Consider the following 27,405-nt stretch of genomic DNA (forward strand, 5'->3'; position numbering starts at 1 on the left):
AGGCTGATTGCCTCCATGCCACGCCGCATTGAAGCAGTCATTTCTGCAAAAGGATTCCCAACCAAGTATTGAGTGCATAACTGAACATAATTATTTGAAGGTTGACTTTTTTGTATTAAAAACACTTTTCTTTTATTGGTCGGATGAAATATGCTAATTTTTTGAGATAGGAAATTTGGGTTTTCATGAGCTGTATGCCAAAATCATCAATATTAAAACAATAAAAGGCTTGAACTACTTCAGTTGGTGTGTAATGAATCTAAAATATATGAAAGTCTAATGTTTATCAGTACATTACAGAAAATAATGAACTTTATCACAATATGCTAATTTTTTTAGAAGGACCTGTATATTGTATGTTTAATATGCCATAAATATAGTATTTCAGTTGGTAATACCCCTTTAGGTTTCGGCACTTGGAATTGATTCAGGCTGACAATGTCACACCCAACCAGAAAAGGTTGTGCACCCCTGCGCTCAGCCCTGCCTCTTTTCTCACCACTTCAGAAAATTGTTGAGAATCTAAAAAGGTATTATGGAGTAAATATGATGTGTGCCGTAAATTCCGCCCTTTTTACGCCACAATAGTGGCTTAAAAGCTTTAATAAATATTCCCTAATGAGTATACACTTTTTAAGATTACTAATTATTTGGAAGAGCAAGGTGTACATATGTTTATGGTTAAAATGTGCAACTTGAGGAATAGTACTATATCTGACTATTGTATGTAGGTGGAGTCTAGCTGCTATGATTTCTCCCATACACAGCACATAGAGAAGAGGAGATGTTGCTCCTCATTAATATTGTTGTAATTTACGTTCACATATGAAACCCATTTACACAGGTAACATCGTTAAAATATAAAGTGTCATGAGATCCCATTCGCAACTCTAGAAAAGCATTTTACTCATTCTGGACTAAAATTATTTCTTTATTAAAAATATTGAGCCATTCTGTCACAAAGGGTTGACTTACCGTATTTTCTACCTGTGTTCTTTCACTTTGTGCTGGTCATCTAATAAACCTCATGTCTAAATTACTAAGGCCATATCTGCGTAGTGAACTCCGGCACTGTAATCCGGTCACTGTATCCGGCATACATGCTGGCTTTTAGCCAGAGAAAAAATACTACATGCTAAATCTTTTTTGCAGGATAGCAGACGGATCTCTGCAGAACCTCATTATATTTAATGTGGCCGGCGGGCATTCCGGTTGCATCTGACAGTGCTGGATTCTCTTTCGGAATTGCTGCTAGAGATGTGAAACTAGCCTAAGATTGATACATTCCCCTTATATATTTTGTGAAACATAATCGAAGATAATTGCCGGTCGATTAACTTTATGGAAGCTGACAAAGATGCAAGATCTCAAAGTTGACCAAAGAAATGGAGATACAAATCAGTTGGAGTTCACACTTTAGCTTTCCAGCTTAAAAGCATACTGCTAGGGATGAGCGAATCGACTTCGGATGAAACATCCGAAGTCGATTCAAATAAGACTTAGTTTCAATACTGTACGGAGCGAGCACTTCGTACAGTATTAGAATGTATTAGCTCCTATGAGACTTCGCATAATAACTTCATAAAATTATTTCTACTGTAAAAAAAACATTTCCCGAAGGTACCACTTGGAACCGAACCTAAGTTCGGGAAATGTTTTTTTACAATAGAAATTAATTTATAAAGTTATTACATGAAGTCTCGCGAGACTTCGCGAAGTAATAACTTCGGCTCATCGGAGACAATACATTCTAATACTGTACGGAGCGCTTGCTCTGTACAGTATCAAAACAAAGTTTTATTCGAATCGACTTCGGATGTTTCATCCGAAGTCGATTCACTGATCCCTACTTACTGCATATTGTTTTGGTTTTTTTTTCTTGTTTTTTTTTTTGTAGTGTCCGGTGTCGGACTGGGGTACCTAGGGCCCACCAGTAAAATTTATTTTGGGGGCCCACCATACGGATGCACTCAAATATAATAAATAATCTGTCAAGTTTTTTATATGAACATCGGCTGGTTGAGGTGCTGTACATTAAATATATCTATGTAGTGCAGTAAATCTAATGTGTTACGTGCCACTTGTGCAGGGGGTGGGAGACTAGGGCCCCACCTTGGTCAGGGGCCCACCAGGGGATTCCCAGTTCGAGCCTGGTAGTTTCAATATGTATACAGTGAGTGGATAGTGGTGGTTGTTCTGGTTGCTTGAAGTTAAAGGGTTGTCTGAGTTGTATGAAAACTGGGTGCTTCACTCCGGTCCTCCCGCTACTTATATCATCTTCCTAGCTGCGGTGGTGATGTTCCATTTATAAGTCGCTGCTGCAGCCAATCACTGGCCACAGCCGTGCATATGAAGTCTCTGCTGAGGTGAGTGATTGGCTGCAGAGGTAACCTGTGTATACAGAACGTCACTGCTGTAGACAGAAAAACTAATAGCAGCAGAGAAGCCGTAGCACAACGCAGGAAGATGTAGAAGAGTAAACAGTTGGGTGTACATTTTAGGCTGTTTACAGGGGTTGTCCAAGTTTTGATATAACTCGGACAACCCCTTTAATACACCTCACCTCAAAGAATGCAATATTATCTAATACATTGTTGTTTGCCCCCTGCTAAGTGCAGTCCTCATGGGCATTTCTGCTAGTGTGAGTTGGTAGAATGATCTATGAAAATGACCTAGAAAAGCGAATCTATCATTAAAGGTATTAATTAAAAATGTGTTTTTTATTTTGCATTTTGTCATTAAAAATGTGCATTGCTCTATAGAAAAATATTCTCTATAGAAAAAAAAAACAGCGCCAAGGATAAGATGGTTTTTTTAATCTCACAGCAGTTTATCGGAGCCATTTACTAGCTCTAACTGTAGAGCTCCTGAATGGCGGTGCATAGATATTTACACTTTTTTTTTTTTTTTCGGTGTAAATGGACTAGAGCCATTTTTTTCCACAAAAAAATTGCAATACTTAAATATTAAAGATTTGTGCAAAGTGTGACTTAGTCTGTATGTATTTATCTGTTTCAGGTGACACGACATTTGGCAAAACTTTTTGACAACATTGCGGATCTCAAATTCCAAGAGCATGTTGAAAACGAAGCATCTGGGATGTACAGCAAAGAGAAGGAGTTTGTCCCATTTAGTGTGGCTTGCCAGTGTAGTGGACAGGTGATTATAAAAGTATACACTTAAGAACCTAGAGATTTCCATGGTAATCAGGGTGCAGGAAGCCTTCTAACTTCATGACCACAGATCAGATTTTCAGCAGGTATCTGCCATCGGTCGGAATCTAATGGCAAGTGGAGATCCATGAGAACTTGAAATCCATGAGAAATTGATTCATAAAATATACTGGAATATTGTAAAACTCATTATATAGTTAATTTGTTTTTACAAACTATGCAGTTAATTAGCTCAATTTAAGGCCTCTTTCACACTACAGTATGTTGAATTCAGTGTTTTGCGTTCCGTTTTTCACGGATCCGTTGTTCCGTTTTTTGCTTCCGTTGTGGTTCCGTTTCCGTTCCGTTGTTCCGTTCCGTTTTTCCGTATGGCAAATACAGTATACAGTAATTTCATATAAAAAATTGGGCTGGGCATAACATTTTCAATAGATGGTTCCGCAAAAAACGGAACGGATACGGAAGACATACGGATGCATTTCCGTATGTGTTCCGTTTTTTTTGCGGACCCATTGACTTGAATGGAGCCACGGACTGTGATTTGCGGCCAAATATAGGACATGTTCTATCTTTTCAACGGAACGGAAAAACGGAAATACGGAAACTGAATGCATACGGAACACATTCTGTTTTTTTGCGGAACCATTGAAATGAATGGTTCCGTATACGGACCGTATACGGAACGCAAAAAACGGACCGTATACGGAACGCAAAAAACTGTAGTGTGAAAGAGGCCTAATGCTGTTGAAAACCCAAAAATGTCCTTAGCATTCCTTTACTTGATTGGACATGTCCTATACTAGTGCGTCTCAGTACATTTTAGAACGTCATCAAAAAGTTAATTTATTTCAGTAATTCAGTTAAAAAAGGGAAACTAATTTGTTATGCAGATTCATTAGACACAGAGTGATCTTTTTCAAGTGTTTATTTCTTTTAATGTTGATGATTGTGGCTTTCAGTTAAAGGGGTTGTCCGGGTTCAGAGCTGAACCCGGACATACCCTTATTTTCACCCCGGCAGCCCTCCTGAGCCTGGCATCGGAGCATCTCATGCTCCGATGCGCTCCAGTGCCCTGCGCTAGATCGTGCAGGGCACAGGCTCTTGTGTTTTCAATAACACACTGCCGGGCGGTAACTTCCGCCCAGCAGTGTGTTCGGTGACGTCACCGGCTCTGAGGGGCGGGCTTTAGCTCTGCCCTAGCCATTTTACTGGCTAGGGCAGAGCCAAATCCCGCCCATCAGTGCCGGTGACGTCACCAGGCTGCCTGTCAGCCCCATAGAGAGCCCGGTATGTCACCGGAACTCAGAAAAATGCCTTTGCCCTGCGCGATTTAGCGCAGGGCAAAGGAGAGCATCGGAGCATGAACTGCTCCGATGCTCATGTCAGGGGGGCTGCCGGGGTGAAAATGGAGGGATGTCCAGGTTCAGCTCTGAACCTGGACAACCCCTTTAATGAAAATCTAAAAGACAGTATCTCAGAAAATTTGGATATTGTTAAAAAGTTCAATATTGCAGACTCATGGTGTCGCACTGTAATCAGCGATTCAACACAATACACCTGCAAAGGTTTCCTAAGCCTTCAAATGGTCCCTCAGTCTGGTTCAGTAGGATCCACAATCATAGGGAAGACTGCTGACTTGACAGTTGTCCAGAAGACAGTCATTAACACCGTCCACAAGGAGGGAACCCCTTAAAAGGTCATTGCTAAAGAAGCTGGCGGTTCACAGAGAGCGGTAATCAAAAATGATTCACCTTTTGAATTGAATTACTGAAATAAATTACATTTTTCATGATATTCTAATTTATGAAGATGTACTAGTACTTCAGTGCAACATGCAGAGCACAGACCCAGTGAAGTCAATAGGTCTACACAGTAATACGAGATGCACATGGCCGATAATCGTGTTTTGCGGATATGGGGTTTGCGAACAGCAAAACGCTTACAGTAGTGTGAATGTGGCCTTAAGTTGGATTTCACACTTTGCAATGCACAACCACCACCCCCCCCATCAGATGCCATGTTCATCGCTGAGATATGAAGATAACTATTAAAGCATTTAGTGGTTGCTCATAAAATAAAAATGAAATTGTACTTAATGCATCCATTTGAGTGCGAAGAGGCCAGCGCGCCCATCCTGCTTGAAGATCCAGTGCAAAATCTCGCGCAGCGCATGATAACATCATCACGTTGGCCATACGTCACCTCGCACGCGATTTTCGCGCGGGATCTTCAAGCAAGAGGTCAGTGGCAGCCTCTTTTCACTCAAATGGATGAGGTAGGTATGATTTATTTATTTATTTTACCTCCATTTCAGGGAAAATCGATTCATTACCACAAGCACGAGAAAATTCGGATTTGCGGCTAATAGAATGTTTCCTGAAATTTGGATCGATGTCCACTTCATTAACTTCGATTTGCTCAACACTAATATTAATTAGTTACTACTACTATTAATTACTAATATTATTAACAGCAGTCAGACCAGATTTATTTTTCTAAAACATTTCCACTGTATAATCCTATATAACACCTATACTTATAACATTTTTATATATTAAAAAGGTGGAACACTGGTTGAAGAATGTGGAGGACACCATGTGTGAAACTGTGCGGCATCATATAACCGAGGCTGTGGCTGCATATGAGGATAAGCCGAGAGAACAGTGGATATTTGACTATCCAGCTCAGGTGGCATTGACCAGTTCCCAGATCTGGTGGACCATTGATGTTGGAATTGCATTTGACAGACTGGAGGAAGGTTTTGAAACGGCGCTCAAAGATTATAATAAAAAACAGGTACTTGCTATAAGTTGTATATCAGAACTATATAGATACCTGATTCTATAGTATATATTTTCCGGCAATAAGAAAGTTACATTATATGGCCATAGTCTGAATTGTACTGCCATGTAAACAGTACTAACTCACCCCTTTATTTAGGATACGTCCGCAATTATTGGGAAAAATATGTTGTGGATTCCTTTGAAAAATTTGCATTATTAGATGAGGATGTTGTTGCACATGTCATCCTGCTACATTCAAAGCTGTACAAAGTATTGATTTAAAATCTAAACTTCATGTCAGTTTCTACACGAATGTTGTTCCTGCAGCGTGTAGATGAGATTTGTTAAAATCTAGTTTTTTTATTTTTTACTTTGATTTAAAACAAAACTCATCCACATTGCTGCTACTTTTATGCTCTGCAGATTTCCCACCTAATTCCAGGCGGAAAATGTATCTTTTTGCGTGCGAACATCCAGATTTAACTGTCCAGATTCTGTATGAGTGTAGACTGCATAACACCCAGACTGAACGCTGACCCATTAAAGTCAATGGGCCAATTCACATATGCTATTTTCCACATGAATACAGTATGTGGTCTGTGCAGAGAAAATCGCATCATGTACCTTCCAGCTCCTAATTTCCAACAAGACGACAATTAAATGAATGGATCTGCAAGAAAACAAACGCCATCTGTGTGCAGTATGTTTAAATCCATGTTTACTGGCTGGAACACCTATGAGTTTCATCTGACTAAGTCCTTAAAGGGAATGTCCATCATTCTATACTTTTTGTTTTCTGTGAATGGTTCCAAACGTCTGTGCTTCACACAGACATAGCGTCAGATTTACTAATTGTGTCGTATTTTGCACTAAGAATACGAATCACAGTCTTAATATTAAACACCTTTTCTAGTCTGTCGCATGGACCTTTGTAAATGTGGAGTATCTTAAATCCTGCTGCAGATTTGGGCTAGAATGTCGTTCGTGCCCCAAAACTTTGTCCGTGCACCAAAAAACTGTCCAGTTTAAGTTGGCATAATTTTGTGCCAAGAATGCGCCAAATATTTGGCACATGGAACACCCCTTTTCAGTGAAGCCTTTCCCCCTTGTCAGACGAGGCATAAAATGCGTGGAAAAGAGTGTAAAACAGTTGGCGCATTTTCAATAGTAAATTTTCCCCATAGAGTCACCTCAAGTCACCACTGGTTAGGGAATCATGCAGGGACGGATTGGCCATAGGCCGGTAGGCTGATGCCCAGGGGGCCACTTGAGCCCTCCTCATGACTAACGGACGAGTATATGGTGATCTGATGTTCTCAGCACTAATTAATGTAGGAGCATCAGACACTTGTGCAACGGCTGCAAGTGTATCAACTGTCTATACACAGTGATCAAATAGAAATCAAGAACTTTATGGTGTTGTCTTCTCTTTCAGATTAATCATTTAAATGCTCTCATTACGATGTTGTTGGGTGAACTCTCCCCTGGAGACAGGCAGAAGATCATGACCATATGCACCATAGATGTCCATGCCAGAGATGTGGTTGCTAAGCTGGTTATGCATAAGGTAATATGCTCATTTTGTTTTACACTTTTTATACAGCAATTCCACTTACTCTAAGTGTGACCTTTTGACTCATAATAAGAAACCTGGAGGGCTAAGTGTGTACTCTGTGTGTAAGAGTACTCCTGACTCCTACACTATTTTATTCTGTCCTATTTGCATTCATGAGAGTTATAGAAACCACATAGCACATCAAGCTTGGCGGCTTCCATAATTCTAGCCACCTCAGTATTTGATGACCCTCCGTTCTAGTGATAAGTGTGGGTACCAAAAGTGAGGGGGATAATCAAAAACAGCTATTTTGCCGTTGTTTTGTGGGCCACCCACGTCCTTGCCCCTATTTCCCTGATGACCCTGCTTTGGCAGTGAAACATGTAGGGGAGCAGGGTCAGACTGGCCCACCAGAGAACCATAGGATCCTCTGGTGGGCCCAAGCTCTGACAATAATGAACCCCTAGTAAAGCAGAGCCCAGAGGGTGGGCCCTCAGGATTGTTTCCTCTAGTGGGCCCAAGGGACTTCAGTCCAGCGCTGTACGGAAGCGCTGGTTGATACCTTTATTTTAACTTGCATGTATAGGTGTATGAGTTTGCAGTACTGGATTTGGACACTTTTTTAAATTGGCACAATAACATTTATTCTTTTAGTAGTCCATTAGAGGGGCTGCTAAACTGGTAGGGCATTGGTCTCCAGATTATGTATTATATATTGAATCATTATGACTTTTCCTAGGGTTATGCTTTTTGTTTTGTGCACATTTCTACACAGAATAAACCGCAGGAGCGCCATTATAATGAGTTATATATTTTTGTAACAAAGTAAACAAAGGTTAGGGCAATATGTAATATAAATCTGTATATGGCTTGAAACTGTTCCAGAAATTTCACATACGAGAATTTACATATAACAGCAGCTTTCATTTGCAAGCAATTTTTAAGGTGCCATGTATCGCTAGGTTAAAGAGGACATGTCACTATGTAATGTAATAACAATTCTGGAGCATCTACTCTTATGTCTGTATGTTGTGCCATTCCTGTATTATTTCTACTAGAAGTTATGAATGAATTGCTAGCAGTCTGCAGTAAGGGTACAGAGGGGAGGTAATCAGTTTGGGGGTGTACCTGCACAGTCTGAGAATGGCAGCACTGACACACTCTATTCAGTCAGTGCTGCCATTTTCAGTCTGGGCAGCACAGGTACACCCCCCCCCCCCAACTGGTAACACCCCTCTGTACCCTTACTGCAGACTGCTAGCAATTCATTCATAACTTCTAGTAGAAATAATAAATAAATGGCACAACATACTGACATAAGAATAGATGTTCCAAAATAGTTATTACATGGGGAATGTATGTAGCTATTAAAACAGGGATGTCAGGAGAGGTGACAGGTCCTCTTTAAATGTCTCACATATATTGGGTTGTTCCTGTTTTTTTTTATTTGTAAAAGGTGCATAAATGTCTAAAATTGCTTAGCCTTGTTTATGATGCTTGCTTCAACAACTGTTTGCACATTATCGATTTTATTTATGCTTAATTATTTAGTATTTCTTTTTGACTCTTAAAGGTGACCAGCGCTCAAGATTTTGCTTGGTTATCTCAACTGAGACATCGTTGGGATGACAAACAAAAGCACTGCTTTGCCAATATTTGTGACGCCCAGTTTCAGTATTCTTACGAATACTTAGGAAATACACCTCGTCTGGTTATCACACCTTTGACTGACAGGTAAATCCTTTTTTGGAGTGTGATGTAACCAGAACTCTTAGCCCTTAATCAGTCAAAACAGATGTATGATTGTAAATGAGTGTAACCACATTATGCCTGAACAAATAATAAATGGGTCCCCAGGACTTTTATATTTATGCGCTAGCATTAGGATAGGTCACTAATATCAGATAGGTAGGAGTCCAACTGCCGGCACCCATTCTTATTAGCAGTTCTACCTCAGCTCTGGTACTGGAACTACAAAGCTTCACCCACTGTGTAGTGGTTACTGCAGAGCTGCTCCCATTCAATTGAAGAGTCAGAGACAGAGTTACAAATGAGCGTTGTGGCTGTCTACTGCCGCCACTCCACAGAGCTTAGACGTTTATTGCATAGTAACATAGTACATAAGGCTGAAAAAATACCTTTGTCCATCCAGTTCGGCCTGTCATCCTGCAAGTTGATCTAGAGGACGGCAAAAAAACCCTGTGAGGTAGAAGCCAATTTTACCCACTTAAGGGGAATAAAAAATTCCTTCCCGACTCCAATCAGGCAATCAGAATAACTCCCTGGATCAGCGACCCCTCTCTAGTAGCTACAGCCTTTAATATTATTACACCCCAGAAATACATCCAGGCCCCTCTTGAATTCCTTTATTGAACTCACCATCACCACCTCCTCAGGCAGAGAGTTCCATAGTCTCACTGCTCTTACCGTAAAGAATCCTCTTCTATGTTTGTGTACAAACCTTCTTTCCTCCAGGCGCAGAGGTACTAAAACAGTATACAGTAAGCTCCACGGCTCCTCTAGTGGGGGCTGCAGTGAACCAGCAAAGCTGAATGTTCATTTCATGGTGATACCTTGGTGGACTCAAAAATAATGCTTTTTTATTGACACCTTGTTTTTGTTTGTCCAGCCTATTACTGAAATAATTTTCTTTAAAACTGGATTTGTTGTCCTCCATAAGGTGCTACATCACCCTGACACAGTCTCTCCACCTGACTATGAGCGGGGCTCCGGCCGGCCCCTGCTGGAACAGGAAAAACGGAGACAACCAAAGATTTAGGTCGGGCCCTGGGGGTGATGGTATATGTCTTCAACTGCTCTGAACAGATGGATTATAAAGTAAGTTAAATGGCAAATTCACAATCTGTGCTTCCTAAAACATTTCTTTTCCACAGTGCAGTTTCATTGCAATTTGTCTTGCAGTCTGTAGGAAACATATATAAAGGCCTGGCGCAGACCGGAGCCTGGGGATGCTTTGATGAATTTAACAGGATTGCAGTAGAAGTTCTGTCAGTGGTTGCAGTACAAGTGAAAAGTATTCAGGATGCCATCCGCAACAAGAAAAAGAGGCAAGCGGAGAATCTATCCAGAAATGATAACTTACATCAAATCAAAATGTAATCTTAGGCAAAGAGCACATTTCACAGCTTGTCCCTCTCCTCCTGACAGATTCTTTTTCCTTGGAGAAAACATCACATTGAAGCCATCAGTGGGAATATTTATCACTATGAACCCTGGTTACGCCGGCCGCACAGAACTGCCGGAGAATCTCAAGGCCCTCTTCAGGTAAGCTATTGGAGCGCTATCGCCATCTATTGTTGCTTTCTTTATTAGCACTTTTTATTGGATCTACGGTCTATTAGATTCCTTAGGAATTTTAAGCAAAGGAACAAAATCTGGTAGATGTGTCAGGACTACAGAAAGGAGCATAAGCACATTTTATAGCTGTTAAAAAACTGTGGCACATACATTAATGACAGGATGGAATTATAATCCATACATATTCAAAAACAATTTCCTATACAGCCATCCTTTCAGATTCTGTTACCAAGCTGAAATGAAATCTTGAAGGCATTTGAAAACTTTTTGGCCGTTTCTGACAACTCCTTTACATAAAGAATACAAGTTGTATTTCTAGGCAGCGAGAAGCCAGTCAGGAGCCGAAGAAGTGTGGTTGTAACCATTGTGAATTGCACTGAACCTCCATAGTCAGGGCCGGTTCTAGGTGAAATGGGTCCCTGGGGCGAAAAACAATAAGGGCCCCCCCCCCCCCACATGACACTTGCTGACTTTAACCACTGCTCTCGAGTCTCTTAAAGAGACAGGGAGCGCAGGCAGAGCGGCCGCCAGCGGGGGGGGCCTCTCCAGTTTAATTACATTACCCCAGACCGGACCGCCCGCCTAGGACTCCTGCGGGGTTATTATTAGCACTGCAGCGCCACCACACTGTCATGTCCCACACAGAAAGAAATAGAATTATAGAATAGTGGTTAGTTGCGGCCGGCGCTGGGGGCCCCTAAGGAGTTGGGGGCCCGGGGGCAATTGCCCCCATTACCTCTATGGAAGCACCGGCCCTGTCCATAGTAATAGTTTATTGGACATATACCACCTGACAGTCTCCCTTTAAAACATAGGGGCACATTTATGAAAACCGGCGTTTTAGACTCCAGTCTTAATAAAGGTCCATAGCTGGCGGTGGATCTGCCGAAGTTATGAAGAGGCACCGGCCCCTCCATAACTTTGGCAGATCACGCGCCAGTTCTAAATGTAAGACAGCTTCTGTGTTGTCTTACATTTAGATAATTTTCTATTCCTAAAACAGGCGTAGAAAATGGTAAATGAGCCGGACCTGCTGGCCCTTCACCGCACACACCATGCCCACAATTTTAGACCTGGTGTGAGCTGGGTGAAGTCGTAGATAGCGGCTGGTTGCGCTAATTTAGGCATATTTCAGTATAGTAAATGACCCCTAAAGTATTACGTGACTAACAAAATGTATGGAAGTTATTTAAATTTTCCTACTAGTCATGTACTTTTTTATTTTATTATATTTTATTATTAAGGGTGTAAAAGAGCTAGAAAGTCTTCAGAGGCGGGCAGCCAAATTATTAATTGTTTATAATGAGAGGCTTAAAAAAATTAGGCGATCTTCTATCCATGTATAGTTATGTGTTCAGCATTAAGAACTGGGACAGGATTTATTAATTCCAAAGTCTTTACAAAGGAGCAGGGGACATGAATTGCATGTGGAGAGAAGGATTCTTTACAGTTAAAGTAGTCAAACCAAGAGATAGTAATGACAGATACTATGGGTGAGAATTATTAAAACTGGTGCAAAGGAAAACTGGCTTAGTTGCCCATTAGCATCCAGATTGATCTTTTCATTTTCCAAAGAAGTCGTAAAAAATGAAAGGTGGAATTTGATAAATCTCCCCCTACGTGAGCATTTAAAGGGTTACACACTTATCTAACAGCAAACGGCTTTGAGGGTTATAACAAGTAATTGTAGTATAATTGCCCTGAAAATGGTTGAACTTGATGATCATGTGTCATGTAACTATGTAAGTTGTGGGTTTGCTGCAGATTTTCCACACGGGCCACTGATGTATAACAGTTAACTATTTTCGTCTACCATTTTAAGGATTGTAAAGGCGTAGTCACGCTGCATTGTTAATGATTATGCTCTGCAATTTCTTTCAGGCCATGTGCCATGGTGGTTCCAGACACGGAGCTGATCTGTGAAATAATGCTGATAGCTGAGGGGTTCCTTAATGCCCGCCCTTTAGCCAGGAAATTTATTACCCTTTACACGCTTTGCAAGGAGCTGCTTTCCAAACAGGTAATGTTGCTGTTAATGAATACAGATTCACGTCTACTTTTCTTCAGAATTCCAACAATCTTCACAATACGCATTAGGCCTCATGCACACGACCGTTGTTTCATTCCGTGTCCGTTGTTCGTGATTTTCTGCGGACCCATTGACTTTCAATGGGTCTGTTGAAAACTTGCCTTATGCACCGTTTGTCATCCGCGTCCATGATCCGTGGTTTCAGTCCGTCAAAAAAATATAACCTGTCCTTTTTTTTTTCACGGAAAACGGTTCGTGGACCCATTCAAGTCAATGGGTCAGTGAAAAAACACGGAAGCACACAAGATTGTCGTCCGCGTCAGTTTTTTTCCTATCATTTGCATGGCAAACTTGACTTAGACTTTTTTTTACTTTCCTTCATGTCTGGTGATCCTCCAAAAATAAAGGAAGACTCACGGAAACAAAAACGGAAACGAATCACGGAACAACGGAACCCGATTTTGCGGAACGGAACACAACGGTCGTGTGCATGAGGCCTTAGTTATAGGACACTGCAACATGTAATACTTGCTTATTCTATCATCTTGTAGCTACCATTTTCTATCCAGCCAAGACATGGTACAAAAACCGATTAAAGGCTATGTACACCTTCGGGGGCAAATTTTAAAATGATTGTAATTTATAAATTTTGGTCTTAAAATCATCAGTTGGTCTTTATTAAAAATATTCAGCAGCTTTGTCATAAAAAGGTTAACTTCTGCCTTGCTGTGAGAATGGTACTTTCACTGTGTGCCTGGGATTTAATAACCCTTATCTCTAATTTATGAATAGCTCAAAAACTTTTATTTAAGCCACATTATCAGTAAGATAATAATTGAGCTATAATGAATGTTTATAAGGTCAGAGATCAGAGCCGTCAGCTGCCTGACGGATCAGTAAAAATAGACAGGATGTTACTAGAGAATCTCAAGGCTGCAGGGCTTAACATTGTTAACAAAGACCAGTTGAAAAAATGATTTTTAACTCAAAATGAGCAGTGATTTTAAATTTACATTTAGTATCTAATATCCTAATGCTGGGTCTTTTTTCACATACCGTATATACTCGAGTATAAGACGAGTTTTTTGGCACATATTTTTGTGCTCAAAAAGCCCCCTCGTCTTATACTCGAGTCTAGGTCTGTCTTAGCTCCGGTAATAGCAGGCGCGTGACGTCGGTAAGTGAGCGCCGCCCCCCGCACTGCCTGCTATTACCGGAGCTAAGACAAAGTACCGGTGAGATATCCAAATAATCAGAGTAAATATTAAAGTTAAAGTAGTTACTGATTACGGTAGTTTATAAATATACTGCTGTGAGCGTCGGGGAGGGGGATCTGTGGATGGCACTGTAGGGGGATCTGTGGATGGCAGTGCCATCCACAGATCCTACTACAGTGCCATCCACAGATCCCCCCCCCCTCCCCTAAACAGTGCCATCATGGCACTGTTTAGGGGAGGGGGGATCTGTGGATGGCACTGTTTAGGGTGGGATCTGTGGATGGCACTGTTTAGGGCGGGATCTGTGGATGGCACTGTTTAGGGCGGGATCTGTGGATGGCACTGTTTAGGGGGGGGATCTGTGGATGGCACTGTTTAGGGGGGATCTGTGGATGGCACTGTTTAGGGGGGATCTGTGGATGGCACTGTTTAGGGGGGGAGATCTGTGGATGGGACTGTTTAGGGGGGAGATCTGTGGATGGCACTGTTTAGGGGGGAGATCTGTGGATGGCTCCCTGTATTTAATGCAGAGTGTGTGTGTATATAATTATAGCTGCATTTCCCACCCTAGTCTTATACTCGAGTCAATAATTTTTCCCATTTTTTGGGGGTAAAATTAGGGGCCTCGGCTTATACTCGGGTCGGCTTATACTCAGTATATACGGTATTTTCTTTTAGATCTTTTTCACTGTGCCCTTTTTCCTTTTTCTGTGTCCTGGGTCCCTTCGAGCACCCATTTTTTTCCTTAGTTATACATAGGAATATTTCCATCATATTTTAAAGAGTTTGCTGTTTACAAGCAAGTTAAAGACTTTAACCACCCATGTCTATTATTTATTTATTGTGATGAAAAGGAGGCATTTCTTCATATAAAAGTCCTTGAGTTATCTTTTATCAAATTGCTGAAGGCTATGTAGACCTTGGAAAGCACTTTTTTTTTTGTGTGTTGTACACAAAACAATGCAGCTTTGCAATAGGTCTTAATTAAAAATTCCTGTTTTGTTTCCACAGCTCTTATGCAAGCTATGTGTCTCCATGGTAGCAGATCACAAACAAATGCTGTGTTGTGTAAAGGTACTTTCACACTAGCGTTTTTGTTTTCCGGTATTGAGTTCTGTCCTAGGGGCTCAATACCGGAAAAAAAACTGATCACTTTTATCCTAATGCATTCTGAATGGAGAGCAATCAGTTCAGGATGCATCAGTTCAGGCCCTCTTACGTTTTTTGGCCGGAGAAAATACCGCAGCATGCTGCAGTTTTCTCTCTGGCCAAAAATCCTGAACACTTGCCGGAATGCCGGCATTAATTTCCATTTAAATGCATTAATGCCGTATCCGTATCCGTCTCACAAATGCATCTGTTTGCGTCTGGATTGCCAGATCTGGCAGGCAGTTCCGGTGACGGAACTACCTGCCTGAATCCTTTGCCGCAAGTGTGAAAGTACCCTTATACTGCAGTCTTGATTTTTCATACTTTATTCCATTTGCGCTCTGCTTTGTGCTATGGGCCATATAGTGGCCTAGCCAGAAGTAGTGGACAAAAAGAACTGAAAATGACTGCAGGATTTAGCTACACGGTTTGTTGTCTGTTACATGGAGATATTTTATATAGCCTGCATGGGAGCATCATATTTTATGTTATATGCATTGAGAAAACAATTGTTTGCAAAGGTGGACATGGACTTTAACCCCTTCCACCCCAGTGCGTACTTGTACGGTGAAACAAGGGGTTTTATATATGGCATCTACTTGCGAGTGCAGCAGGCGCCATGGTGACTGGGTTTCTGCTGTTGTCTGTGATCGGGCGATAGTGCCAAAGAGAGTGCTTCTGGGTCAGGTACAGCTCCCCCATGCAGTTTGAGGGAGCCGTTCCTTCGGTCTGATGCACTGGGTCTCTTTGAAGAGACCGGAGTTTCAGAGCTGTAGTTCCTATGGAGGCTTGTAGGTGGCAGGGCTCCATAGGAACTACAAGTGGAATTTAGATTGTAGTTCTATTGAACTACAGTGTAAGCCAAAAGCAATCTGAAGGTTGCATAGTCTAGCATTCCCCATGTATTAGGAGTTTTGGAGCATCTATTCTTATGGGCTCCATGTTGTACAGTACAGAGGGGTGGTAACCAGTTTGGGGGGGGGGGGGGGGACTCCACAGACTCACTGTATTCAATCAGTGCTGCTATTTTCAGACTGTGCATACTCCCTTTAATTATTCCCTAAAAATATTCAATGGATAGTTACCCCAGTAGACCTCACATACATAAATGAAACCAAGGGCGGGAGAGAGAGAAGTGTACGGACTCACAGCTCTCTCATTGATCCAAGTGCTGTATCCTCACTCTGCCGGATCATTAAGGAAGCAATCAGGGAGGTCTGATACTGTTGGACACGACTGCAGACTATAGGACACAGGCACTTTTTGGCAAGTTTTTTCTTGCTGTTAAAGGGAATCTGTCACCTATTTTGACCATATAAAACCGTTAACATAGCAATGTGCAATAAAGTACCTTCATTCCAGCATGTGTCTTCTTTCTTTTATTCAACTTTTCATTCTTATTAAAAAGCAATTTTTCTGATATGCAAATGAAGTCTCAAGGTGCCCAGAGGGGCGTTATTACTCTGCTCTAGTGCCCAGTAATGCCCCCCTGCAGTGCCCAGCCGGCCTCCTAAGAAATAAATCTACTCCCACATCCTTGTCCTCCAGCATCCTTGCTTCCTGCTCTCTTGGCCTACGTCGCCGCTCTTGCTCTTGGCTCACAGGGGCTGGTGTGTCCGTGTCTGCTGCTTTTCCTTGCCACTTTTACACTGCACACGCTGAATAGAGCTCTTCGGCTACTTCTCACAGACTGACTCTAGCTCTCAGACCAGAGGGGTGGGGCCAGTCCACATCTAGTAACTGCATTTAGGACTGATACATTAACCCTTTCTCCCACATAAGCTCCTGGGATCACAAAAAGGACTGTAAAAATTAATGAACCCCTTTAGCAGTGATTCCATACTCTTCAGTGAGAACCAGTACCCTTCCTGAGATTCCTTTGCTTAGTAATCCCATGGCTGTGCTTGATTTAGGGGTTTTGTGCTCTGCATATGATGTTGTTTTACCATTACTGCAGCTAATAGATTTTATGCTGTTACCCAGCAATGATAGTCTTAGTAACCGAATGTAATAAAAGACGCAGTACACCTTACTGATGAATCCGATGAATGTAATATATGTTCAGTGAAATTTAAAAACCATAATGTAAAACATAATATCCCTTTGTAGTAGCATTATGAGACCTGTCAAATTATTTCATATATGTATAGCTACCTTCAGGCTAAAGTATAAATTATTTAAACACTGTATAGATAGATTTCTTTCTTGTATCTGCAATTAATTTCCCTACAATTCTAGTACTGACACATTTTGCTTGAAGTCATTTTTAGAAATGATAATTGCACTTTTCGGAAACTGCGTCATTAGCTACCAGTCAGAACATGTTCTTGTAAGAATTAGTTAGGCCTTTGTATCAATGCCATAGGTAATAAGTACTGCGTAATACAGTATAATGCAACAGTCTTGACTAGAGACAGGTAATTTCTAATATACTATACAGCATTGTATCACTGTGGGTATAGATGACACAAGAGTCATTTGCTTTGGCAAGGTAGCGTATCATCACTTTAAAATTCTCCTACAATTATAGAGCAATTAAATCTACCATCACAGTCTTGTGCTCTCAAAGAATGTCTTAGACTAAGGACCGTATATATATATTTCTTGAGGTTGGTTTGCTAAATATGGTTTTGTGTTTCACATGTGTATTCTACATTGATAAAGTTAGTCTGTCACCAGGAAATTCCCAGATAAACCAGGCACCTTGTCGGGCTCGCTCAGTGGAATGTAACGATGTCTTTCACTTGGTGATCTGTTGCGTCAATCTGGAGAAAGAGTACTTTTAATGCATATGCAAATGAGCAGTTAAGTGCACTGAGGGTGGTCCCAATCCACTCTGTGCAACCTTGCTCCTCCCTGTTTCTTCTGTCAGCCCCTCCCTCTCCCTGATTGACATGGTCAGATTCCTGAATATTCATGTAGCAATGGTTATTGTACACCTCTGCCTTCTGAAGGTGTATGATGGTGATGGGTCTTTAGCCCAGTGACAGATTAAGAAATTCGCAGCACACTTCTTGAACTTGAAGATACAAATGAAATCACATTTATTGGATAATATTATTCTCTGCGTGAATAAGAGGAATCCAGATTCTTTCAAGCAACGTTTCGATCAAGCCAAATCTGGAGAAGGCAAATGTGTGGTGGAGAGCGTCGAACTCCTTTCAGCAGAAGTGTGCTGCAAATTTCTTTATCCGGTTCCTGCATAGTCATCTGCCTGGTCCTGTCAATTAACTAGAGGGAGGGGCTGGCCCCACCCTCAGTGCACTTAACTGCTAATTTGTATATGGATGAAAAGTATTTTTTCTACAGAATGAAGCAACAGATCACTAAGTTAGTCAGCTATCCCTACACGGCTTTGTGCCTGGTTTATCAGTGACTTTCCTGATGACAGATGCCCTTTAAACAAATTTGCAACAGAATTTGAAAATTTAGAAAAAGTTAATTGAAAAATGAAAAAATATACTGTAAATATTATTTGGAGATGGTATTATGTCAGTATTTTTATGTGTTACCCAAGTGGTTTTGTACGATGATGTTCCTATCGTTTTATACATTAACATACTACTTACTTTTAAAATAAAATGAAAATCCCCTATCACAGGTAGTGCTTGAATTCCAGAGTAATGGCTGTGTCTTAGTCTCGCCTGTGAGGATTCACTAATCATTTATTAGGTCCTAAATTGGCCTATAAAATCAGGCATATTGTTGCTTCACTTAATTTGCGCTCCATAAATTGTTATAAACAATTTATGGTGCAATTGGGCCATATTATTCCAGGATGAGCCTTGATCAGAGTAAGTAAAGGTGACCGTGCAGGTTACTGCTGACATACAGACAAGTGTACAAGGCAATAACCCGAATTATTGTTGTGCTGAAGGGTATTACATACAAGGCAAACGCTGCTCATCTTGTTTTCTCCTATTCAGCAATACATTTGAGTTTGGAATTTATTAATTATTTTATTTCTTTAACTATATTGCTTAATGTTTATGCAAATCGCCATTCCTCCATAAGAAAAAAAACTTCCTCTGAAGCTGCCTGTAGGCAAAATCTATTGCTGTACTTGGCCTCTATTCATATCTGCTTTGGATGCTACAATAGCCCTCCGTCTGCCCAATATACAGTATGGCAGTATACCACTAACAAAGGAGGGTAGGATAGTGTAGTAGACTGCACTGTTCCATTTAGTGGTATCCTGTATAAATGGGCACCTATAGATGACGGATGGACCTGTCTCAAGCATGCAGGAAAAAGGAGATTTTTGTGAAACTCACCTGTAAAATCTTTTTCTCGTCTTTTCCATTGGGGGACACAGACCATGGGTATAGCTTAGAGGTATTAGTAGGAGGGACACTATGCAAATGAAAGAGCTCCTCCTCCTCGGGCTATACCCCCCGACTCCACCAGGAGGAACTCAGGCGTTGCACAAGCAGTAGGAGAAGGAGCAAGAAAAAATCATGGAAACCATCGGACCAAGCCATAAGGTCCAACCAGAAACAGAAAAACTGAACTAAAGACCCCTCCTGCAACAGGAATAATGGGTGGGAGCTGTGTCCCCCAATGGAAAAGACGAGAAAAAGATTTTACAGGTGAGTTTCACAAAAATCTCCTTTTCTCGTACTTTTTTCCATTGGGGGACACAGACCATGGGACGTCCAAAAGCAGTCCATGGGGTGGGAAAAAATATCAGCACCGCCAGGAGGAACGCCCAACGGTCAAATAGGAACCACAGCCTGCAAAACCCTGCTGCCAGAGCCGCATCAGCCGAAGCCAGCGAATGCAACTGACAAAAATTTGCAAAGGTATGCAAGGACGACCAGGTGGCCGCCGTACACAGCTGAGACACAGAGGCACGATTGCGTCTTGCCCAGGAAGCCCCCACCGCCCTAGTGGAGTGAGCGGCAATCCTAGCCGGGGGAACTCCACCACAAGCGCGACAAGCCGCGGAAATAGCCAAGCAGATCCAGAGCGCCATGAACGGCGGACGGAAGCAGTAGCCACGAGATACACCTTCAGGACCCGTACAACATCCAGGGAATGCAGAGTGCGTTCCTTAGGGTTAGCCGGAGAAGGACAAAAGGAAGGCAGGACAAGATCCTCATCAAGGTGGAAGGGAGAGACCACCCTGGGCAAAAAGAAGGGGACTGGACGGAGCACAACTTAATCCTGGTGGAAAACCAGAAAGGCTCCTGGCAGGAAAGAGCGGCCAGCTTCGACACCAGTCTGACTTAAAAGCTCGTGATGGGATGTGAACTCACAGCCACTGCATAATAGCCCAGAACTTTAATCACTACGCTATGTAGCTGTATCAGAAGCTATGGTCACAAGGAAGACCACTTTCCAGATGAGAACAGTCAGAGAGACCCTCCTCAAAGGCTCGAAGGGGGCCGACTGCAGAGCGCGCAGAACCAAATTGAGATCCCAAGGAGACAAAGGGGGAACATACGGGGAACCGAATGCGCCACCCCCTGAAGAAAGGTCACCACCGGACCCTTAAGAGCAAGGGACCTCTGACGGCCCGCGCCGAAACCTGACCTTACAGGGAACTAAGCGACAGTCCCTGCACAAGCCCAGACTGAAGAAAAGACAGTACCATCAAGATGGAGAAACGAAGGGGAGGGAACCCCGAACCCTCACAAAAGGACAGGAAGGCCATCCAGGTACGATAGTAAATCCGGGAGGAAGAAGACTTCCCCGGACTGATCATGGTCCTAACCACTGAATCCGAGAACCCCATCTTCATCAGGATGGCGGTTCCAACAGTCACGCCGGTAAACGAAGAGACCGTAAATTCTGGTGGAAGAATGGGCCCTGAGACAGTAGGTCCTGTCTGTCGGGAAGAGGCCATGGGGCGTCCGCCAGCAACCGAGCCACGTCCGAAAAACCACACGCGGCGAGGCCACTCTGGGGCGATGAGAACGGTCGGATTCCCTTCCGCCTCGAACTGGCGTAGACCCTTTGGTAGGAGAGGAAAACAGAGGAGGCTGAAGTCCTGCCACGGAGACACCTGCGCATCCATCCGTACGCCTTCGGATCTCGGGCGCGAGCCAGGACCACTAGGATCTTGTTGTTGAACCCGGACGCCATTAAGTCCACATCCGGACGGTCCCATCTGTGGCAGATTTCTTCGAACACTTCTGGATGCAGAGACCACTCGTTTGGATCCACCTTGTTGTGGCTTAGAAAGTCCGCTGTCCAGTTGTCCACTCCTGGAATGTAAACTGCTGACAACACCGGAACGTGCGTCTCCGCCCACGTCAGAATTCTCTTCACCTCCTGCATCACCATCCGGCTGCGGGTCCCGCCCTGATGGTCGATATAGGCCACGGCCGCGGCATTGCCCGTTTGAACCCGCACTGGGAGGCCCGCAAGGAGAGAGGTCCAATAGGAGAGAGAGAGCGGAAAAAATCGCCCTCAGTTCCAGAAAGTTGATTGGAAGGCGAGACTCTGCCGCCGACCAAATCCCTTGAACCGTGCAAGACTGGAAAACGCCCCCCCCAACCCAGGATGCTGGCATCGGTGGTGACGATCGTCCAGGAGAATGCGAGAAAGGAACTCCCCGACCTCAGGTTCATCGGGAACAGCCACCAAGGGAGAGCTGCCCGAACCCGCTGAAAGGTAAAGGATCTCCAGGACCTGCAAGTATTCCCGAATGGAGAGGCACGGGGAGCGCAGCAGATGCGACACTGCCCCCTGGATCTGGGAGGACTTGAAGGCTGGCAGAATACTTTGGCAGCCGAGGTGTCCAAAATCATCCTCCGGAAGGAGAGCCTCTGGGACGGGAAGAGGCAGGAGTTTGGGAAAGTTACCAGCCAGCCGAACCGTTCCAGAGTCTGAACAGTGATCCGGACGCTGTCCTTGGTCTGCGGTAGAGAGGGGGGCCTCTATCCGGATATCGTCCCGATAGGGCAGCAAAGGAATGCCCCTGGTACGAAGAAGCGCCATGAGCGGTCCAGGACCGTGGCAAGGACCCGCGGGGTGGTCGCCAACCCGAAGGAAGGGCGACAAACTGACAGTGTCGACCCTTAATGGCGAAGCGCAGGAATCGATGGTGGGATTCCGCAATCGGGACATGTGATAGGCCTAGGAGCAGCAGGGCGGGCTGACTGGGCCCTCTAGTGCCGGGAAGGCTGGTGTAAAGGAAGGCCTCTTTGCGGGCGACCTGAGACCCCCGGCGGAGGAAGCAGGCGACGGCCTACCAGATGAGAAACGGCAAAAGGCATGCAGAGATGAACTCGTCCAGCTGATCCCCATAAGGTCTGGAAACCCCAAAGGGGAGATTAGCAAGGGAACGCTTGGTGGAGGCGTCAGCGTCCCACACCTTCAATCAGATCTCTTTGCGCTGAGTGACAGAGATGGCCAACCTGCGGGCAAAGAGGGAAACAATGTCCCTAGAAGCTTCGCAAAGAATCTTAGAAGCCTGAGACATCTGGAGAACCAACTCCAGTGTGTCAGTAGCCGCATCTCGTACCGCCAGTTCCTGGTGGTGGTGCTGTAACCGCACCGAGAGAGCACTGGCTACCCCTGCTGAGTGAAAGGAAGGTCACAGGGACGCGCTGCCAGCGAAAAAAGGACCTGGAAGAGAGTCTATGCGTCTGTCTACAGCATCCTGGAAAGAGGAACTGACTAAGACAGGAAGGGCCATATAATTGGCTAATCCGGCCACCGGAGGATCCACCTTAGGGGGAGGAGACACCTCTCCTCGCCGTCAGCAGGGAAAGGAAAGTATATTCATGCGCTGGGTGGTCGAGAACCTTATTAAGACTACCCCAGGCCCTGGACATGACCGCGGAAAAATCCCTCATGGACCGGGAACATGGTAGTCTCTGACTGCCTGGACGGAAAAAGGGGGAACTCCTGACCAGTGGAAGGAGGAGAATCCCCTTGGAGAATAAAGGTGTCTCGGACAGTCGCCACTAAGTCAGCCACCCTGGTGGAGAGCTTAGGCGAGGGGTCCCGCTCCATGACCTAATCAGAGCCGGAAATTCCCCTTCAGACTTGCGCTCCCTAAGGGAGGGGAGAGTCGCCCGAACGCGCCTCTAGACGAGGGGGGGGAGGGGAAGAGCCGGAGCCATCCGAGGAGGGATGCTGCTGCTCACGCTCCCTGTTAGTAGTCGGGCGTCTTCTGTGGAAAACCACTTAGAGAGGTGGTTGGCGTCACAGGATTTGAAAATGCCCTATAGTCCAAAAAGGACCTGGCTCGTCCGAGCCGGATAATTCCCCTTCGGATTACTCTCCCTAGGGAGGGGGAAGAGCAGTCCGAAAGCGCCACAGGCGAGGTGAGGGGGGTGGAGAGACGGAGACATCCGAGGTGGGATGCTGCCGCTCACGCTGCCTCTTCGTAGTCAGGCACCCACTGTGGGGACCACTGAGAGAGATGGAGTCGTTAGCGCCACAGGATTAAAGGACATGGTTGCCTTGGCGACTAAGACCAATTTAGCGGCCGCGCTGGACATGGCAGATGCCCAAGCGGGGACCGCAGGCTCCCAGGGACGTGGAGGAGGGGGGTAAGGCAGGGATGCAGGTAATACTTATCTGCTCCTGCAGATCTTCTCCCTCGACTCCAGGACCAGCAGGGATGCACCTCTTCAGGCTTCTGACTCCTTGTCCAGGAGTGCAGTGTTCTGGTGGAGGGTGGCAGCAGGAGACCCAGTAGCTGGTGGGATACCGGAGCTGCAGGTCGAGCCCGGATCCACTTGTCTTCTTTGGGGGGCAATGGAGGCAGCCAGGCAGCGTCCAAGGACGGCGGCGGGCATTCCACGGGGGACCAGGAAGGCGCCATGCCGACCTGTGTCCCCATCTAGAAAGAAAATAACAAAACGGAGTAGAGTGATGAGGAGCTGCACGGCCGTGAGCAAACAGAGTCTCCGGTGTAAGGAGAGTCAGAGCGGCATGCCGAGGCTCCGCCCCCCCCGAACACGTCATTATGGCGCGAAAAAAGCGCGCGAAACAAGCGCGCACGAAAATAAGCGCGCGCGCGATTTAAACAAACACCACGACTCCCCTCACGTGGTGCAGCAGGGGTTAACGAGGCCATGGAGGAGCGGCCTGCCGGCGGGCGCTGAGAGAGCGCAGCAGCCAAGGCCCGACGAGAGAAGCGCTGAAGCCCACAGTTTAAGGGGGAAGAGATGCCAGTACTCCAGTGCCAAAATGAAGAAAGTGCCCCATCAGGATCCTTCTTCAAGCTCACCCAGGTAGCCACAGACAAACAGACACAGAGGGAGGGGGAGGGACTGGGCAATACTTATCTGCTCAGCATGCTCCCTCTATGTCCAGACCAGCAGGGATGCGCCTCTTCAGACTTCTGACTCCAATCCAGGAGAACAGTGCTCTGGAGGAGGGTAGGCAGCAGGCGTCCCAGCAGCTGGTGGGATGCCAGAGCTGACATGTTGAGCCTGGATCCACTTTTCTTCTGTGGGGGGATGGGAGGTAGCCAGGACACGTCGAAAGACGGTGGCAGACACTCCACGGGGGCCAGGAAAGCGCAATGCTGACCTGCGTCCCCATCTGAAAACAGAAAAAAATAACAAACAGGAGAAGAGTAAGCGTCACCTCCTTGGACAGACACTAAGCAAAGACTGAGTTCCTCCTGGTGGAGTCGGGGGGTATAGCCCGAGGAGGAGGAGCTCTTTCATTTGCATAGTGTCCCTCCTACTAATACCTCTAAGCTATACCCATGGTCTGTGTCCCCCAATGGAAAAAAGTACGAGAAACTTCATTGCTGTTAACCCTTTAATGACCAGGCCATTTTGCACCTTCATGACCAGGTTTATGTTTGAAAACTCAATATTTATTACCCTGATTCTGCAGTTTATAGAAACACCCCACATGTGGTGGTAAACTGCTGTATGGGCACATGGCAGGGCGCAGAAGAAAAGGAGCGCTGTATGGTTTTTGGAAGGCAGATTTTCCTGGACTGGTTTTTAGACACTTTGTCCCATTTGAAGCCCCCCTAATGCACCCTTACAGTAGAAACAAACAAAAAGTGACCCTATTTTGGAAACTAGGGGATAAGGTGATGGTTTTATTGGTACTATTTTGGGGTACATAGGATTTTTAATCGCTCTATATTATGTATTTTGTGAGGCAAGGTAACCAAAGAATGGATGTTTTGGCACCATTTTTATTTTTTGTTTTTTACAACAGGTTAGATCATGTGCTATTTTTATAGAACAGGTTGTTACGGATGCGATTTATATCAAATAGGTCTAAGTTCTTTGTTTCAAAAATGCTTTATTATGTAAAACTCAAACAAAAATTATGTTTTTGTGTTTCCATTTTCTGAATGCCAATTTTTTTCTTTTCTGCTGATCGTCTTGTGCAGAGGCTCATTTTTTGGAGAAAGAGTTGATGTTTTTATTGGTACCATTTTTGGGTACATATGATTTTTTGGGATCATTCATTATTACACTTTTTGATGCAAGGTGACCAAAAAATTGGTAATTTTGGCACCGTTTTTATTTATTTATTTTACGGCGTTAACCTGAGTGGTTAGGTCATGTGATATTTTTATTGAGGAGGTCGTCACGGACGTGGCAATACCTAATATGTATACTTTTTCTTATTTATTTAAGTTTTACACAATAATAAAAAAAATTCATAATTTTTTTTTTGCGGTGTTCGTCTGAGGGGTTAAATCATGTGATATTTTTATAGAGCTGGTTGTTACGGAAGCGGCAATACCAAACATGTTTAGGGTATTTTATTTACTTCATTTTTACCCAATTATAAATGTGTGTATATGGGAAAATGTTTTTTACACTTTTTGACTCAGACCCATTTGGTTCTTGAAGACCCTGACAGGACCCTCTCAGGCTTAGATACCATGGCAAGTCTGAATGCCTGTGTAAGGTGTCCAGTTGCCATGGTAACCATCAGGACGCTGCCACAGCAGAGCAGCGGCCCGAAGGAAGGGGGGAAGGAGGTAGCTTCCTCCCTGTTAATCCGTTCCATTCAGCGGTCCCTACGGACCGCGGCATAGAAGGGGTTAAACGGCTGACATCAGTACCAGCATCGATGTCGGCCATTACAGTAGATTGTCGGCTGTATGTTACAGATGACAATCTACTACCGCTTGGCCATCCTGAAAGATTGTGGGGCTGGGGGGTCCCGCTCAGCAATCCTTAAAGATTGTGGGGGCGGGGAAGGGTGGGGGGTCCCGCGGTGACACTTTGATCTCATGACGTACTGTGTACGTCAAGATGTGCTAACTAACACCACATCATGACGTGCGCAGTACGCCATTGGTCATTAAGGGGTTAAAGACATCACTTTTCTAAAGCAAGTTGCCAACCTGTCTGGCGAAATTTACTTGAGATGGATGGATTGGCTATAGTTCAGCATAAGTTAAGTCTAATGCAGACGTCTGTGGAAATCGGTACATGAGATACCGGGCTGGCAGGAGCGCACGGCGTCATTGGTTGCTATGACGCCTTGATCTCCTGCAATGCCAGTCCGGTATCTCAGGGACCGTGTTCCACGGACGTCTGCATGAGACTTTACATGTACTCGGCATTAGCCTCTCTGGTGAATGCTACAGCACCCTAATGACGTGCCAGTGGATACATCTAATGTGACAGCCCTATGCTGCATAATGCAACCTTCTATTCTCTTTTCCTCTTACTTTTTTCTTGATGACTTGTTCCTGTCACTACCACTGTGAATCATGTCATATTTTCTGGTATTTAGATGGCTGGTATAATTCTTGAATAGTATCTCTATTATACTGTAATATTCTGTACACACTTTTTAATTTGCTGATATCTGTATGTCTGGACTTCATATTCCTTTTTTTACCTCCTATATTGTTCACTTATTAGCTCTTCGCTTGTATTAGTGTGTTCCAAAGGACAGTTATCCTTAGAGGGATTTTCGAGGCCTTTTAGATTAATGTAAACACCAAACCAACTTCCCCTTCTAGAGTAACATTAAACCATATATATGTTAATAATGAATTAATTAATAAGGGGCAAAAGGGGCAGCTGCCCCGGGCCCAGTTGTTCCTGGGGAGCCCAAGGCAGCTGCCTCTTGAGCCCTGCAAGCCACTGCCCCGGGTGTCAGGCTGTCAGCTACACAGGGGGTGCTGCCATGCCATGCCTGCCGACACTCCAGGCAGCGTACTGTGAGAGCTGTGATTCTCTAGGACCTTAGATGACATCATCACCATGTGACCAGTAACCTA

The 27,405-nt window shown here is 44.2% G+C and overlaps 1 protein-coding gene across 1 annotated transcript in view; it reads left to right on the forward strand.

Moving 5' to 3' along the window:
- The window catches only part of DNAH11 (dynein axonemal heavy chain 11), a 268,017-nt gene that overhangs the window by 91,060 nt on the left and 149,552 nt on the right, over positions 1–27,405 (forward strand). The window contains 9 exon segments of the mRNA XM_044293255.1: positions 3,019–3,159; positions 5,736–5,969; positions 7,392–7,523; positions 9,085–9,245; positions 10,192–10,249; positions 10,251–10,349; positions 10,434–10,579; positions 10,680–10,796; positions 12,711–12,849. Of these exon segments, the coding sequence (XP_044149190.1) occupies positions 3,019–3,159; positions 5,736–5,969; positions 7,392–7,523; positions 9,085–9,245; positions 10,192–10,249; positions 10,251–10,349; positions 10,434–10,579; positions 10,680–10,796; positions 12,711–12,849 (1,227 nt within the window).

This window comes from Bufo gargarizans, chromosome 5, assembly GCF_014858855.1.
Source record: "Bufo gargarizans isolate SCDJY-AF-19 chromosome 5, ASM1485885v1, whole genome shotgun sequence".
Lineage (NCBI taxonomy): Eukaryota > Metazoa > Chordata > Amphibia > Anura > Bufonidae > Bufo > Bufo gargarizans.